Source organism: Tetrahymena thermophila, assembly GCF_000189635.1.
Source record: "Tetrahymena thermophila SB210 genomic scaffold scf_8254515, whole genome shotgun sequence".
NCBI classification, from domain to species: Eukaryota; Ciliophora; class Oligohymenophorea; order Hymenostomatida; family Tetrahymenidae; genus Tetrahymena; species Tetrahymena thermophila.
Window position 1 is genome coordinate 137,571 of NW_002476290.1, and position 18,176 is coordinate 155,746.

General features: G+C 22.4%; 3 protein-coding genes across 3 annotated transcripts; 1 reads left to right on the forward strand and 2 right to left on the reverse strand. All coding sequences in view use genetic code 6, as the record gives it.

The window, feature by feature from the left end:
* Window positions 1–472: 472 nt before the first annotated feature.
* TTHERM_00721540 (von willebrand factor type A domain protein) lies at window positions 473–3,859 on the reverse strand (the record flags this gene model as incomplete). Its single annotated transcript, XM_001031886.1, has 5 exons — window positions 473–1,094; window positions 1,227–1,779; window positions 1,873–2,083; window positions 2,133–3,089; window positions 3,218–3,859. 5 exons carry the CDS (start codon window positions 3,857–3,859, stop codon window positions 473–475), a joined length of 2,985 nt encoding a protein of 994 aa, XP_001031886.1.
* A 1,673-nt stretch (window positions 3,860–5,532) lies between these two features.
* TTHERM_00721550 (transmembrane protein, putative) lies at window positions 5,533–16,657 on the forward strand (the record flags this gene model as incomplete). The annotated part of the gene is made up of 16 exons (XM_001031887.2): window positions 5,533–5,657; window positions 5,713–5,753; window positions 5,798–6,096; window positions 6,146–7,045; window positions 7,278–7,368; window positions 7,419–8,794; window positions 8,911–9,205; window positions 9,258–9,745; window positions 9,825–9,921; window positions 10,225–10,795; window positions 10,856–11,027; window positions 11,138–11,830; window positions 12,012–13,746; window positions 13,808–14,282; window positions 14,698–16,510; window positions 16,565–16,657. 16 exons carry the CDS (start codon window positions 5,533–5,535, stop codon window positions 16,655–16,657), a joined length of 9,264 nt encoding a protein of 3,087 aa, XP_001031887.2.
* A 356-nt stretch (window positions 16,658–17,013) lies between these two features.
* Window positions 17,014–17,358, reverse strand: TTHERM_00721560 (transmembrane protein, putative; the record flags this gene model as incomplete). Its single annotated transcript, XM_001031888.1, has 1 exon — window positions 17,014–17,358. The coding sequence occupies one exon, from the start codon at window positions 17,356–17,358 to the stop codon at window positions 17,014–17,016; it is 345 nt and encodes a 114-aa protein (XP_001031888.1).
* Between the last annotated feature and the right edge of the window lie 818 nt (window positions 17,359–18,176).

The following is an 18,176-nucleotide window of genomic DNA, read 5'->3' on the forward strand; positions in this document are numbered from 1 at the left end:
ATTTAAAAGCTAATAAAGTTTATATGCTTGTTTATTCATATGCTAAATCCAATATTTACTTTTTTAAATTTCTAATTAGTTAATTTTCCTATTACATGTTGAGTTTCATCACTTTAAACATCAAAATTATGTGAAAAATTATGTGGATTAAATTTTTTAATATTTAAAGTGAATGAAGAATGAATCAATGGTATAATTTTTGCATGAAATTATTTAGACTTTTGAAAAATATTTTATCTCAAAAAGCAAAGAGAGAAAATTTCTCATTTTTATTAGTAAAAATATTGAATTCTTGATTTAAATATATAAAAATAACTATATAGGTAGGATTAAATAAAATTGTAATTTTTTATTTAAAAACAAACAATTAAACAATTAAAACATTTTTAGATTTACTGAATAATTTTTTACAAACAATTCTATAAAAAAACATTAAAGTAAGATATATAATAGCAAATATATTGCATAATTATCATGGGGTTTCAAGCTCTGTGATATCAGATGAATTCAAATAACCTCCTTTAGTTAAGCAATAGATTTAATATTTTTTGAATTTTTTGAAAGGCCCAAATTTTTCTTTAACTACTAAAAGCTTTTCTTTGAGTTAATCAACTTATTTAGAAATCAAATACCATAAATACCACTACCTATCTTGTTTATATTAGGACATTTGTTCTAATTATATCTTGAAATCATTAATATTGTCATTTTCAGCTAATTAATCCATTTAATCTTATAATTTTTTAGATATATCTGGGCAAGTAAAATAAAATTAACCTTTAATGTTTAATTTATGTTTAGATTTCGATGCCATTTCTTCTACATATGAAACTTTATTTACTTATTCTTGCTTTTAAATTTCCTTTATTGCGTCTAAAACATTGTATTCTTATGAGTATGGATCAAAATATTTTTTCAAGCCAATACTTGATCTTCTTACTTTATCTTATCCTTAAATAGTATTCTGAGCAAATAGGGCCTTCACTTAGTCTATATTATCAGCCATAACTAAAGTTATCATGTCTATCTTAGATTAAGTTATATTAATGGATTTATTTATGCTGTCTTATTCATTAAAACCTTCAAATAGGAATCTATAAATAAATATAAAATATTTAATTTAATACAATTTATAAAATAATTGTTCAAAAATTAAAAAGCAAATGAGAAAAAAAATCATTTTTTTATAGTTTAAAATTGTCTATTAAATTTTCAATGAATCTTACCTGTAATAGTGAACGATTGAGAGGGTTGAGCTAAGGTTATTCAAGAATTCGTTGTTCATATTTGTAAATACAACATTATTTCCATCAAATAGCTAAATTAAACTTAATATTGGGAATTTCAAATAATATTCTGACATGTTTCTTCTTAATTATTCTTCAATTACATATCTAAAGAATGTTTTTATATCATCCTTTTTTATTTAGATCCAATCAAGAGTTTTTGCAATGTAGAGCTTGGCTAAGAAAATTTCTATGTTCGTTATTTTTTCTCCCAGTCTTTGAGAAGCATCTTGCATAAATCCTTCATATTGCTTAATTATTTCTTCTCTTATTTTCAAAGCCTAGGAATTTTCAATCTATAATTGAACACTATCCTGCTCTTCTTCTTTGATAATTTGTGAGCAAGTTTAGAATATTAGGTCTATTTACTTAAGTCCGTACTTGGTAATACCATATTCAATAAGTTATCTGATGGTATGATTAAGTAGCATAAATGGAATTGTTCTCTTTTAAGCATGGTGATATCCTAAAGGATCCAAAGTAACCACCCAACCTATTAAACAAAAATATTAAATATAAAAGACTATTTATAGTACTATATTTATTTCAAATAATTTTGATACTATTATTAATTTAAATGACATACCTAGAATGGGTTCAAGCCATAACTTAGCCATATTCCAGTGTTCCTTATGAATGTATAAAGGCATTGCTGCATTGATAACTTCTCTCATCATACCTTGCACTATGTTTCCTTACTGTTTATTGAATGAACCACTATTTTCGAGTGAGATATCTAGACTGTATTTAATGCAATCTATAAAACTTTTTGCACTTATTATACTTGGTTAGACTGCCTAATTAATAGAATTATTTTTAGAAACTATTGTATTGAATTTAAAATACTTTGATTTTGAGAGATTCTGGTCTGACTATTGCAAGCTCAGAACGAGTTACAGAGAATGTAACACATAGGCAGTCCTTGTTGAGGATAGACTCTGTTATATCTTAGCAGGATAAGAAACAAACACCTATTTCTTAACTTAACTATGAGAGATCTTTAGATAATTACTATTCTTTAGATTAAAACTCTTGAAGGTATTTTTCTTTTAGTATCTCATAATCATTAAACTATTAAATACTAGCACCTTTTCTTTTTTCTAATCTCTTGGCAAAAAGTCTATTAGTTATAGTTGGATATGCTAATTAATTTAATAAAGCTATTTCGATAGTGCTAATTGTACTAGTTGAGAGCTTGGAAACAATATCTACTGCTTCTTTAATTCTAGTAGATAAAGTAGGGTTATTTTCATTAATTTTTTATCTTTGTAGACTGCTTAACTTAAATAGCTTGCTTATTGAACTTGAGTAAGCTGAGTTGATTTAATTTATTTGATTTGAAAATTTCACAATTTATTCTTTTTCTATAGAAGTTCTTTTTTGATTTACATATTCTTTTAATTCCTAAATGATTAATTTGAGTTTCGTTTCCAAGTAGTTGTACATTTAATTTATTTATTCAAATAATTATTTAGAATCTCCTTCACTCATCTTAGAAATTCTTTTATCCTTTATATGGTGTGGAATCTCAATATTTGTAGTGTGGTTTAGATTAATAATTAATTAAAAATTGCTTTCTAATTCTTACACCAAATCTTTTGTTTTTGAATTATAGAATATTTTTTCTTTCAAATCATTATCAATTAAAACACAATTTTTCTATTTTTGTGATACATCGATTGCACTCTTAAGCAAAGGTATTCTGCAAAGTTATCCATCTTTACGTTGCAAATATGCTTCAATAAAATTTTGTCCTATAATATCAACAATATTTTTGAAAGCACCCTCTATTTCGCTACTTTCCTTTATTATTTTTAAATAAAATAAATAAATATTATTATTTTTATGGTTACAAATTAACAATAAGTTCTATAAGTCAATATCATATAAATATTTTAAAAGTTTAAGTTGAGAATTATTCGACATCTTACTTTAATAAATTAGTAGGTGCTCTGAGTTGTCTAAAGTGAAATAATTTTATCTAAAATGACTGGATCATGTGAAGTTCCCATGCCTAAAGCATGAACCTCTACATTATTCACAAATTTTTTTAAAACCTATTACAAGAATATAAAGGAGTCTTTTAAGTTTGTAGAGTCTTATCCGCTTTAAACTTATCCATCAGTCAAATAAACGATAACAAGTTCTTCATTTTGATTAGTAAATTTTTAACATATATCTCTGAGCTTATCAAAAGTAATGTGAAAAATAGTTCCACCATTTGCATTTATGTTTGAAATAAATTATTCTACCTACTTGAGGCTTTTCAAATGCAGATTTTCTACATGATCTATTGATGTATTGAAGGTCATTAGGGAAATTTTAGAATGAGGTTATGTTTTTATCACAAATTAAACTAACTCGTTGCATAGCTGTTTTGTTAATTGGATGTTAGTACCATCCATTGAGCCACTATTGTCAATCACAATTTAATAGTTTTTTTAACGTGAGTTATTCTAAACTAGGGCAGTCTCATCCAATTTTAATTTTAAAGTAAAATCTATGAATTCATTTCCTTCAAATGATTCTACTTTAAATTAAGCTTTTGCTTATACACTTTATTAAGTTTCCATTTTATATGTAAAGATAGATATTTGTTATTTTAAGATACTATTTTGGTTTAATTATTTACAAATACAATAAAAAGGAAAGAATATGAATAATAACAAAATTTAAAGCCTCTATTAATAAAAAATATGGCATTAATAGTGTCTTTTTTTCGATCAAAAAATATCAGAAACGAAATATATTTATTCTTCTATCCAATTTATTAAAGTTATAAATTAAATATATGAATATCTTTATTATAATAAAATAATCCTATTTATTAAACCTATTTACCTATATTTTTTTACATCAAAATAATATAAACGAAATTGGCAAATATAAAAAATATTTCCAAATAGTATGGCTCAATAAACCTATTTAAAGTTATTGTGAAGCAGTTTTATTAAAATAATAATTTTTTTAATCATTAAATTAATTTAAAATTGTAATAAAAATCATTCTATTAAAAAATGTCTTTTGTATCTATTTTTTAATTCTATGCTATTTAACAAATTAATTTACATATTAGTTTATACAGTTAAACCTATTAAATTGACCATGAGAAATATTGGCCACCTCATCTTATATTTGTCATATTTTTTGTCAACAGAGATAATAAAAATGAATGGGATCCCTAAAATCTTCTCCTTTTATAAATTGGTTTTATAAGATTTGAGCAAATAATTAGCCAAAAGATAAAATTCAATTTTCCATCTACATTTTATTTCAGAGTAACTATAATTAACAATAGCATAAGTATATATGTACATTTCATAATGTAAACTTTTGTAAAATATATTATTTAGAATTAAAAAATAATTTAATAATATTTTCTCTAATTTTAGTAAAAATTCGAAAGATTTCTAATAAATTATAATTTAAATGATAAGTTAGTTATTTTTAAAAATATTGAGGGTTTTAGATAGGTTACTGTAATTAAAATATTTAAAATTCATTACTTTTGTGGCAATATATTCAAATTAATTTAAAGATATTTTTTACTTTAAATTATAATTCACTATTGAAAACTAAATTATATTTAGATTGAGTTGGAGGGCTATGCTTAAAAATATTTTTTAAATGTGTGAAATATTTTAAATATTGCTAGCTCCAACAAAATATAATAAATTTTAAAGCAAACATATTTAATTAATTCATGTAAATATGAAAGTTATAAAAGATTAAGTTTTTTTTTTTAATGCTTATATAAAAATCATACTAATCTTTATATTGATTGATTTATAAATATCTTTTGGATGGATTTCTTAATTATGGTTATATTAATATCTTTTATATTTTTTAGGCTTAGAGAAAAAAGAATGTAAGCTAAATTTTAAAGCTTTATGGTTTAGCTTAAATTTCTGGTAATTTGCCACTTATATGGGAAAAAATAAGATTATCGTGTTAAGCATTTACTGGCAAATCAGTCTTCAAAAAACCAAAGGTAAAAATGAATAGATTTTTCTTTTAGCTTGAAAAAAACTTAATTACATTTAAAGAAAAAAAATAAATTAATATCAAATAGCCTAAAAAAAATTATTGCAAGTTGAAAAGAAAAAAATCTTTATAAAGCATTAAGATTATTAAATTAGCTAATTGAGAGAAATTAAAATTGAAATGTAATTTAGGCTAAATCCTTTGTATTATTTGAGTTTATATTTATGGTGTGTTTTACACATATCGAAGGCTTCTATTTTAGATGACTGCTTAATTTAAGGAAAGTATTTTAATTCGTACACTCAAAGTTGTGAAAATTGCTCATAATAATGCATTTCTTGCTATGATGGTTCAAATTGCACAAGCTGTACCTAATCATATTTTTTAGTAACTCTAAATTATATTTATTAACGCATAATATTTATTTTATTTCCATAAATAGGATTATAAAAATTAAGTATGCAATTCAACTTGCTAACAAGGGTACTACAAGAGTAATTATTTTGCTTAATGTAAAAAATGTAAAGTGGAAAATTGCGCAATTTGCAATCAAGCTGATACATGTTTGTAATGTAATTAAGGTTGGGATCTAAGTAGCGATTAAACTATCTGTCTCTATAGTCTATGCTCTACGAAAGGGATGTATTATGATTCAAAAGAAAATACATGTAAATATTACTGCAGCGAAGGTTACAATTAATAAACCGCCACATGCTCGTAGATTTAGAAGGTATAAAACTTAAAAACAGACATAATTTAGATAAACAACAACTAAGATAAAGATATTTAGTAGATTCTATTAGTTGAAATATAAGGAAATCCTACTGTAAAATTTTAATATTTATAACTTTGGCTAATAAAAATTAATAAAATAGATAATTGCTATTGACAGCACTATGGTAGTATACTATTTATACCCAGAACTCAAGCCATACTATAGTATCTCCTTAAATGCCACTTCTTAATTGACTTATTCTACTTAGAATTATATTAATATTCTATTGAATGATTATTTGACAATAGTCAGAATTAACATACTATCAAATAGCGTTGAATCATATTAACTTCCTATTTAATTCGATGCTGTTTTTTAATAAGGATCTTATCTTTTCAATTTAAATTAAAATAACAACTTATTTTCATTTTCTATGTTTAACTTAGATACTGCATTCAATCTTACATCATTTTAAATACAGTTACAATAGCAAAGAATACTCTAAAAAAGCAATAATTTAGACGCAGTAGATAATGATTAAACTTCAGAGGATTATGTTTTTGAATTAAATAATCATTTCAAAACTCCAGAAAAAAAATTTTAAATGAGAAACTTGTAAAAAAATTAGTTATTATATGTGGATAGTAAAGGTTGCAACGTTTATGCCCCATCAAATTTAAACACAACATCATAGCTGATTACAAATCCACTAATAGATGTGAATTTACCTCTAGTATAGAATAACATTTATGCCTCGTTAAGTACTTCAATTTAATCAAATAATAAAATGAAAATCTAAAAAAATAATATGATATTTTTTATTGAAGAAATGAATACAATACTTTTTTACAACATAGAGTAATAATCTTTATATTATGTAAACGCCTCAAACACAACCCAAATAAGTATGCTAGGAACATTCAGTTAAGGCTAATTGTTGTGTACTAAATATGTTAATAAAACAATTAATTTGCTATTTTTGAATACTAGTTCTCTTTCCTCTGGTTTTGTTTTGCCTTTAACTTAAAATTCTACCAACTAAATTTTAAACTACGACTAAGTAATATTTTAATCTTAAATTATTGAAATATTTTTTTTAAATAACAATTAATTAATTTATTTATTTCAAAATAAAATAATACTTTAATTTTAATTATATTTAATTTTTTTATCAAATTTGTATTTAAAAAACAATCAATCTTGATTTTTATTTATAATGAAACAATGAAATTTTAATGCAGAGCTTAAATATTGAAATTTTAGTTTTATCATTTTTTTTCTTTTAAAATAAGAATGCAGTGTTTTAAATTTATGGAATTGGAGCGCTAGTAGGATGTTAGTCTTTAGATTAATAAGATTTTATCTTGTTTTAAGGATAATTAGGTAATTTTTTATTTTTCAAATTTTTATTTAAAAAATGTTTATTTAATTAGGGTTTTAAGCAGTTAGTTTAGGTAAAATAATAAGAAATGAAACTTTAAACACTTAAGAGAATAATTATAATTTTAATGCCCTCTAAAATTAAAACTATGAAAGCCTATTCAAAATAGACAATACATTTTTTTATACATTTTCTTAAATTGGAAACTAGTACACAATAAAATTGCTAAAATAAATTAATCAAGAAATAAAACAAATCTATTCATTCAATTTTACTAATGAATATTACTTCTTTAGCTAAGCACCTACTTATTAAACAGTGATTTTCGATAACACCAAGGGAAAATTAATAATTGCTAATAGAAATGAATTAGAAATAGTTTCTATTTAATAAACAAACAGTTATTAATCTAGAAACTACAGTACTTATGGTGGAGGAAAAATATGGTAAATGTATGGAGATATTATTGGAGTTTATAACTTTACAAGTTACAACGCTATATGCTTTGTTTATTAATTTGGCTTTAATTTTATATTTTTCTAGTAGCACTAATAAAATTTTTAGAATTTCGTAGATTTCTAAATTGATAAAGTCATAAATATTGACCAATACTTAATCCTATATAATGATTTAGTTTAGAGAAATTTAATATTTGATTTGACCTAACAAAGATTTTTCTAATTAAATATACCTAGCAATTCTTAAAATTAAACTTTTATCATTAATAGTTACTAATACTTACTTGCTCTTGTTTAATTAAACGATTCTTCTATCAAGCTTTATGTGATTAATGGTAAATAAGGTGTTGTTGGGTTTGATTTAAATTTTTACCTTGCAGATTAGGAAATAAGCAGCTTGTTTACATCTTTTTAAGATAAAATATACATTCCTTCAAATACCAGTACTGCAGTTGTATTTTAATACAATAATGGAGCCCTAACTTTTTCTAATAGTTTCTTCTACAATACTGATTATTTTATTTATAACTACACACATTTGTTCCTACTCTCTACCTGCAAATATTTTTAATCGCCAGTAGTAACTCTATTTAATACATAAAAATAAATAAATACTTAAATTCTGTTTTAGTATTTAAACTCATTTTTATTTTAAAATTAATTTATTGTATTTTACCAATCATTACCTATTGTCCTATATAATACAGATGTTATAGGAGCAATATCAACTAAAATATATAATGTAACATCAAATTTAACACTAAGCTATTAAATTCAAACTCCTATGACAAACTTCTAAATAGTAAGAACCTATGTTATATATACTAGTTAATCAATAAGTTATAGCTACAACGTGGCTACAAATACCTCAAATAGCCTTCCTCAATATCCATTCTCTACTCAAGCCTAAATAAAATCTGCTTTTATTTATGGGAGTGTATCGCTTTTGCCTGTCAATTTTCCTACTTATGTAATATAATTAATTTATTTAATTAAAATTTTTTTAGAGTAACTAATTAATTAATAATATAGATTTTTATTTTAAATTTAATTAATTTTTTAATTATAAATTCTATTAAAAAATAGAATTTCATTGGTATTTATAGCTTAAATAAATAATCTTATGTGTAGAAAGTGGTATAATAAGGCAGCTAAATTCCGAAATTTTAACCTTCATTTTAAAATGAGCTAATTACTTATGATACTTTATATTCGTAATCTGTATTCTTAATAGACGCATTGAGTATGGTTTAGATTCCAAAATGGTATACTATAGATTAGACCATTTATTACTAACAAAAAATTTTTTTCACAATCTAACAAACTCAAATAGGCTATATTGATGTAAAAAATAAAACAGCATAACTCTTAATCAAAAGCGGTAAAAAATTAAATTTTTTATTTCAATATTTAATTTAATGTTTTATTAAAAGATAATATATAAATTCTTTATGGCTACACTGTATTTTAAAACTAGGTTTATTATGCTGCTAATTTAAATAATAATATTTATTTATTTAACTCTACTTCTCCTCAGCCTATGTTTTAAATTCCTGTAAAAATTGCTATTTATTTTGAACAAATAGTAAATATGATGATCGTATTTTAATAAAACTAGTAAGTGATGCAAGTTTATTTATTTTAAACTTAACAAAATTTATATATTTAAATATCGAATTAGAATTTAATTAAATATAAAGTTAATTATTACTACTTTAATTCTCTCAATCTTGTACTAATAACTGTTGATAACTAGATTGGTTATTTTATTAATTATGAAAACGCTTCATATTTTTAACTAAAGCTTGGCTAATATCAAATATAATTCCAAGATGGATTATTTAGTAAAGATAATTAAATTGTTACCTTTTAATATACTAATATCTTCCTATTTAATATATCTGTAAATGGATTATAATAAGTAAAATAATATCAACCAAATTAAAATTTTTAAAACATTTACAACTAAAATAAAAACTCATAACCAAAATATATAATAGATTTAGATATAAATCAATTAATAATCATAAACTTGCTATAATAAGCAATCTCTTTTGACTTAGATTCATTTTAACAAATTTGTTCTGTATAATTCAAGTAAATTTACTAATTTGTCTATTTGCCTAACTCAAAGGTAATTTAATTAATTTTAAATTAATATTTTTTTAAAATGGATTAAAATGATTTATTCAAATTAACTACTTTAACTCATTTATTTAAACTCATCTAAATTAAAAAAATTATTAAATTTAAGCTAGAATTTACTAAAAAATTTTTCAGCTTTATTACTTTTTGTTACTTAAATATATTATTTTAATCTAAAAAAAAAATATTAGCTTTTTATTGCAGTGGCAAGCTCATAAGTGATTTTAATTAATTTCAGTAATTGTAATACTATAGTGTAAAATACAATTGGAATTTCATTTTAATCCTTTAACTATGGTGTGCAAGGATAGTATATTTTTACTCAAGAATAAATGGATTTATTAACTCTGGTATCATAGAAATCTTTTGAAATTTATTAACTCTCAACATTAACTTATTTAAGAACCACATTAGTGAGTGGATTATAATTAAATCCTTATTTAGCAGTAACATACTCAAATGAAATTATAATACCTAGTGGAAATTGGTTTTATGTTATAGATACATCAAGCTAAATATTCAAAAAATAAGTTAACCTCAATAAATCTACAAAAATAAATTTTATTGTGTTTGAAGATTTAAATTAAGTTGCATAATTAAATTAAAACTCAGGAATAATAGATGTCAAAAATATTTCAGATTTTTCATTATCTTAACAAATCAAATTAAAAACTCCTTTCACAAAATCTAAATACAACTTTTTTTCATTTAAAATTTCCTCTGCTGAAATATTAGTCTTTCCTTCTAAGTCATAATATCATGTCATTAATATTTAAACAAATAGCTACTAGATATACAACATATCTTATTCTTGTCTTTAAATAAAGTATTATAATTAAACAATCTATTGTTTAGGTAATGACACTTCAATTTATATGTTTAATAGCAAAAGTTACTAATTCACTAAAATATATAAAACATAATAATAATTATCAGGAATAATAGTTTAAACAGATTAGTATATTTCTTTATTTTACACCAACAGCAGCTTTAGTGTTTTGGACACTAATTTATAAAAAGAATCTTCGATTATTGGAGTTGCTCAATATCCTTACTAAGTAAATACTTTTTCACATCAATTTGATCTTTAATATGTTAATAAATTTAAACATATTTTTAAGGTTTTTAACATATTTATGGAATTATTATTAAAATAATATAAAAATAGTTGGAGATAAATAAAAATTTGATAGTGTTTTAATTATAATCTAATATAACTGTGTTTTAGATTTCTTATGATAGCTCTTAAAATATCATTTTTAAGCAGATTTATTAATACGTTTTTTCGAATTAAACCATGCAAACATTCTTCATCAACTTTGATAATAATTTGCAATATTTGCTCTACTCTAGTAATTTTTATACAAGTGTAATTGACTTATCAAATAATTAGCAAATAGCTCAAATTTAAAATGCTGCTTAATACAATTAAAAAATTATAGCTGATAGCAATTATTTCTATTTAATAGGAATATCAAATTTTATTTTATATGATAAAAAAACATTATCAATCATAAATTCATATATAGTTAATTAGTTTATCTACTCTAATATTTTTAGAGTTTAATATGTAGAGAATGAGTACTTCTTGGTATTTTTGCAATACGGACTCCACCTTATCAAGATGAACTATTTCAAAACTTCTTTAATTTAGGCATTTAATAATCTTGAAAAATCTTAGATAATTAATTTGAAAAAATTTTATAATTCTCAAAATGCTCTTTAAACTGTATAAATTGTAGGATTTTGTGATCATACACTATTTAATGTAGAAATCAATAATTTAGATTTAAATATGAACACAACTTAAGCTACTGTTGAAATAATTAATCAGCCCACATAGTTATAGACGAATTAACAAGTAAGTATTTATTATTAAGATTGAGCTTTGAACCAATTTAATAACTCATCTTAAACAATTATCAATAATCCAAAAATTTTTTAAATTCTAAATTATCATTCTAAAATTCTTTTAGGATAAAAATGAATGAAATAAATAAATTATAAATTTCTACTTTTTAATGTTCTTTTTAATAAAATAGCACTATGCGGCTTAATACTAAGTTTAATAACAAAACAAGATGATTGGATTGTACAAAATAAACTTTGAGTAGGTAAGCTAAAATATGTCAAATATTATAGTGTACTTCCCTAACATATTTAATGGATCTACTGCAATTTAAATTTCTTCTTCAGATGATAATATGAATATAAATAATTTGATACTAACTGATAGTAGTTATTTGAACCCGATTTTCAGTAATTTAATCTTTTTAAATATATAGCTTTCAATATAAGTATAATAATAATAAGCATAATAATTACTGAATCCATTTTTTAATTTAAATAAAATTATTTTTGATAAAGTATATTTATAATTATTTAATGACACTGCAACTTTCTATGTGAATGATTGCCTTGTAGTTATAATTGAAGAATTAATAATATAAAACTAGAATTTAGAGAGAAATTAAGTTGCAATACAATTTTAGAATGTAAATTAATTAATTATCAATAAGCTAAACATTCAAAATCTAAACACTACATCAATATCATCAATAATTTCATTTAATAACATAAACACAATAAATGTTAATTTAATTTAGATTTAAAATTCTAGAATTTAATTTAATGTTATGAACTTCTTTAACTGTAGTGCAATAAATATTTCTCAGATAACCATTCAGAATATATAATTTACTCATGATAGCATTATTAAATTCATCAGAATTACTTAATTAAATATATAAAGTTTTATAGTTAGTTAAGTTCATAATTTAGTTACTACAAGATTACTCAATAGTATATAAGATTTAGAAGGTGGATTCAATTAAAACAGCTTAGGCAACTACTTAATAGAAATTCAAGGATGCCAAATAAGTAGTTTCTTAAACTTTTAAGTCATATAAATTTAAAATGTTGGTATTTTGAAATCAACTAATTATATATAAAGTATTAATAATTAATATTCTAATTAATTAATAAACTTTAATGGTATTAATATTCTGGAATGTTAAAACAACTTAGCCTTTGAGATATTCTATTTAATTGGGTAAAGCATAACAATCACTAAATTATTTATGTAAAATGTTTAATTAAAATTCTAAGCTATCTATTTAGAAACTGAAAACCAAGGGTCTATTGGGTAATCTTTATTTGACAATATTAACTTAGTTGATTATTCTGTAATTTACTTAACTGGAGGTCAAATAAATATATCAGCTTCTAATTTTACAAATATTTTTTCATAAAATTCAGCAGCAATCATATGTGAGTAATCTTAAATACTTTAAATAGATTAATCTTATTTCTAGAATGTACACTGCATAAATTAAACAAGTGAAAAAATATGCTAAGGCGGTGCTGTTAAATTATAATAAATAAACAGGATTAATCTTCTTTCAAATAATTATAATTATACTACTTCAAGTTATTAAGGAGGAGCTTTGGCAATAATTAACCAAAATAATTATCAAATAGTTATAGATTCATCTATTTTTACTAGTTGTGCTGCATCATACTCATCAGGAGGAGCAATTTATTTTGAATATTCCTAGAATATAACAATAAACAACTCTACATTCATAAACAATACTGCTTAGCTTGAAAGAGGAGGAGCTATTGCTTTACAAGATTCTGATTTGCTTAACATTACTAACTCAAGCTTTTATCAAAATGAGGCTTAAATTGGAGGAGCGATCTGGTATGGACCAGGAGATTAAACTTTTAAAAAGTACTAGAAAAACTTTCTATCTAACAAATTTATATCAAATATTGGTAAATAAATAACTTTCCATTTTTTTGTTTTTTTTAACTAAATTAAAATAAATATTTAAAGGACTATTTTATGGATAGAACATAGGATCTTGCCCAACACAAATCTAAAAAGTAACTTCATAGGGGTAAGTTATATTTTCAAATTAGATAGTTGGTTTATCAAGTGGTAGCACTCTAACTGAGAAGGTTTATTTTAATTTCTTTGACGAAGAAAATAGAGTCTTAAATTTCACAAACTCTGAATTATATCCTCAATCGTTAAAAATCTAAAATGAAAGAATGGGATATTTTATGAAAGTAATAAACGATCAAAATCCCAATTTATAAATTTTGTAAGGTATATCACTAGAAAGAGTAAAAGATACAGGGTCATTTTAACTTTTATTGTCATCTACCTACAAAAATAGTTAGTAATAAAGTGTCAGCATATAATCAAATCCCCTTGTAAATTCACAGTAGCTAAACTACAATTTAACTTTGATATTTAGACAATGTTTGAGAGGTGAACTTTAAATTGCTAAAAATAATTTCATTGAGTAACAAATTTAATATTTTTAAATTAATTTTCATTATCTTTCTTAAATTGATGAAAGATTTTTATTTAAATCCAAAAATTTTCAAATTACCATAATTCCTCAAATATTAAGGCCATTCCCCATAAGAAACCAATTATATCTTGACCTTATTACCTCTACTTTTTCCTGATTTATTAAGGTTTGTGTATACTTTTAATAAAATCTACCTTATTCAAGCTAGAAAAAAAAAAAAAATAATTTACCTTAATATAAACTGCTAAATAAATTAATAACAATTAATTCTAAAAAAAGATTCATTAATATCATAAATATTTTTATAAGTTTAATTTAATATTTAGAGGCTATGAGCTAAAATTTAAAAATTAATTTAATTATACTTGCTAAAATAATTTTAAACAATAATTTTTTATTATAGGTGCTAAGAGTGTGGATAAGGAAAATATTCTTTAGATTTACCAACAACTTAAAATTAAAATAATTTAATTTGTAAATCATGCCCTGACCAGGCAACTAGCTGCTAAAAAGATCAAATTATTTTAAAAGATGGGTTTTGGAGAGATTCTGTTCTTTCTGATGTAATATATGCTTGCGTATCTGATGGATGCTCAGAAATGTATGAAGGATAAATAAAAAGATGTAAACCTGGATATATTGGAACTCTTTGTGATTCTTGTGATGGAAATTCTAGTATATGGGGTTCTTAGTATGGAAAAAAGGGGAACTACTGTGAAAAGTGCAAAAATCTAACAAAACAATATGTTTATTTTGCTTTAATCATTATTGGATATACTTTTTATGCTCTTATCTATGTCTTTAATATGATAGATAAAAAAATTTTAGTTATGAAATTGATTATTTTTAGAAAGATGGAGTTGCTGATGACAAGTAAGTCAATTTACTAAGGAGAATCCTTTAATTTATGGATTAAGATACTAGTTCATTATCTTTAAATTCTGTCTCTTATGTCTGGGTTAAGTATCTAATATCCTAGTTTCTTAGAAATTTCAGTTGGAATATTTGGAAATCCTTCTAGTTTGACACTTCTAAGCTTAGATTGTTTAATCAAGACAACAAGTTACTATCCTATTTGGTACCACAGAATAATAACTCAAATACTAAGCATGGTTGCTCAATACATTCTAGTAAATGTAATTTTTTTGTTTATAGTATTAAAAAAAAAGCATAAACATTTGAAAAAATTGATATCAAAGATTTATCTTAAATCAACTTTCATATTTATGTACATCTTCTATCAGCCTTCAATATCAAAGGTAATATTTTCTGGATACTTTTGCACTAAGATAGGAAATACTTACTATTTGATTTCTGATTTAAACCAGGAATGTTATGATTAACCTCATATCATTTTACTTTGCTCCACAATAATACCTCTCACAATAATTTGGTGTGTTGTTATCCCTTTGATATTTATTAGAAAGCTGCATAAAATTAAATAAATAAAAGATACCAGTCTTCCAACTCTTGTTGATATAATTTACGGAATACTTTATAAGGGCTATAAAAATAAATTTTTCTACTGGGAAATCATAAAAATTTATGAAAAACTATTGCTAATGATTATAATTAATTCAAGCTTAGACGATATTATTAAATTAGTATTAATAAAAGTTATTTTGTTATCATACTATGCTTATTTGATTGCTAAAAAACCTCACATAAGTGTTAACAATATGAAGTGCGAAAAACAGCTCATGCTTATGCTTAATTTTATTTTCTTATTCCTCTTTTTTATCATTTAAGAAAGTAGACCATCTCAAAAGTTGATTCTAATAGGCTATTTGCTAATAATATTCTGTAATCTAATAGCACTATATTCAGTAATTTCTAATTCTGGAACAATCCTTATCTTGTTAAATTAGAAAGACACTTTTATGGACAAAATAAAGCAAAAATTAAGAAAAAGTATTTCTAAATTTTAATACAGCTCAAAATTAATAAAATTTAGAAACACTAATCTATATAGAACTAATAAGCTATGGAAAAAACTCTTATAAAGTATAAGAGAAAAAAAAATCTTTAGCGGCGTATCCTCGACAAATTTCTTAACTAATAATATTTTTAATATTAAATCTCCTAACACATTTACAAATAAATAGAAGAGTACTGAAAGATAATATTTTTTAGCCAGTAGTAGTACTCCTTATGATTAACAATTAGATGAATTTGATGATAATTATTTTTTATCATTAGATGTTTTACAATAGAAGGTAAATTAAATTATATATTTTTAAGTAAAATTTATTTGAAAACTTTTTAAATAGGAAAATTAAGTAATCTAAATACAAGATACATACAGAGAAAGTTATTCCTCCTAAAATCAATTAAAATTAAACACAATATTTAATAATTTATGATTAAATAAATATATTAAATTTAAATAAATAATATTTAAAATAAAAATATATTATTTATATTTTTGTTATTTTATAAAAATTAAACAAATAATTTAAATACTATTTTTTTTTATTTTTGATTTTTCATTTAATATATCAAAATATATCAGAAAATAAATTTTTTTTAATATTGTAAAATGCTATAAATAAAATTTTTTACCACAATGTTATTTAATTTTAACTGATAAATGTAATAATTGTATTTTATTTTCTGAATTATTAAATTTAATTAAAATAAAAGCTAAACAAAAACTCTAAGTATAATACATAATATAAATGTATAAAATCAAAGCTAGCTAGTATATTATAATATTTTATCAGAAAATTAAAGCAAAAATAGATAAAATAGTTAAAGAAAGTGCTAAGATAGAGCTATTGAGACAAGCGGCTGCATTCTTAATATAGGCTAAAACAGTTGCATCAGAAAGGTTTTATCCACAAGTGGTTATACAGCTTGCAAGAGTTGATGTAGAACCATTAGAGTCACATGAATTTTTAATACACAAAGTATACTTTTATGTATCAAGTGAACATGTTGTGGTATTTGGAGCATTTACACAATCAGGAAATTATCCAACTTTAGTAGTGCAATTTGCTACAGTGTCAGCATTAACAAAGCTTATAGCAATTAAAGAGATGATAGCTAAAGTTAAGTATTTCATATTTTATTTTTTTTATTTTTTTTTATTTTATTTAGAATGTTTTAATTTATTTATTATTTTTTAATTTTGTGTAATATGTTTTTTAAAGAATTCTGTATAAAAATTATACTTTTGATTTGCTCGAATTTGAGTTTCACGATATGGTTAGTTTCTAATTAGAAAGTAATTATTAATTAATAACCAAAAATTCTTAAGAAAATGATATATGAATAATCAATATAACAAGAATTTGATTTTTTTAAAAGAAATAAACTCTTTTTTATAAGTAATAATTCAAAATAGGTCATAAGATTATTTTAAAGATAATAAATTTTTGTATATTTTTGTGATTTTATCTACTATTTGTTTTAAATAAATCAAAGCAAAAAACAATAAATGATTTTATAAACTAGTAGAATTATATGTAACAATTTTTATGTTCTACTAAAAAAACAAAATAAAATAATTTTTATCCTTTATTTTTACCAGTAAATTAAGAAATAAATTTATTGTATTTTTAATCAAATCCAAATTAATGTAACCAAGGTCAGGCAATTATCAAAAAAGATAAATTAAAAATAAACACTAATAATACACAAAATATGAAAACAAAAAATAATGAATTTATAAATTTACATATGTTTTTTATGAAAAAATTAAGGTTAAAATAATATTTAGAATATATTTTGATTAAAAAAATTTTATTAGTTCGATTAGTTTAGAAAATAGCAAGTTTTTTGTACTTTTAATAAAATCCTTTTTTAATGTAACTCAGATCAGGCGAGTACTTAAAAAATACATTTAAAATAATGGTCAATAAAAGCATAACAAAATATTAA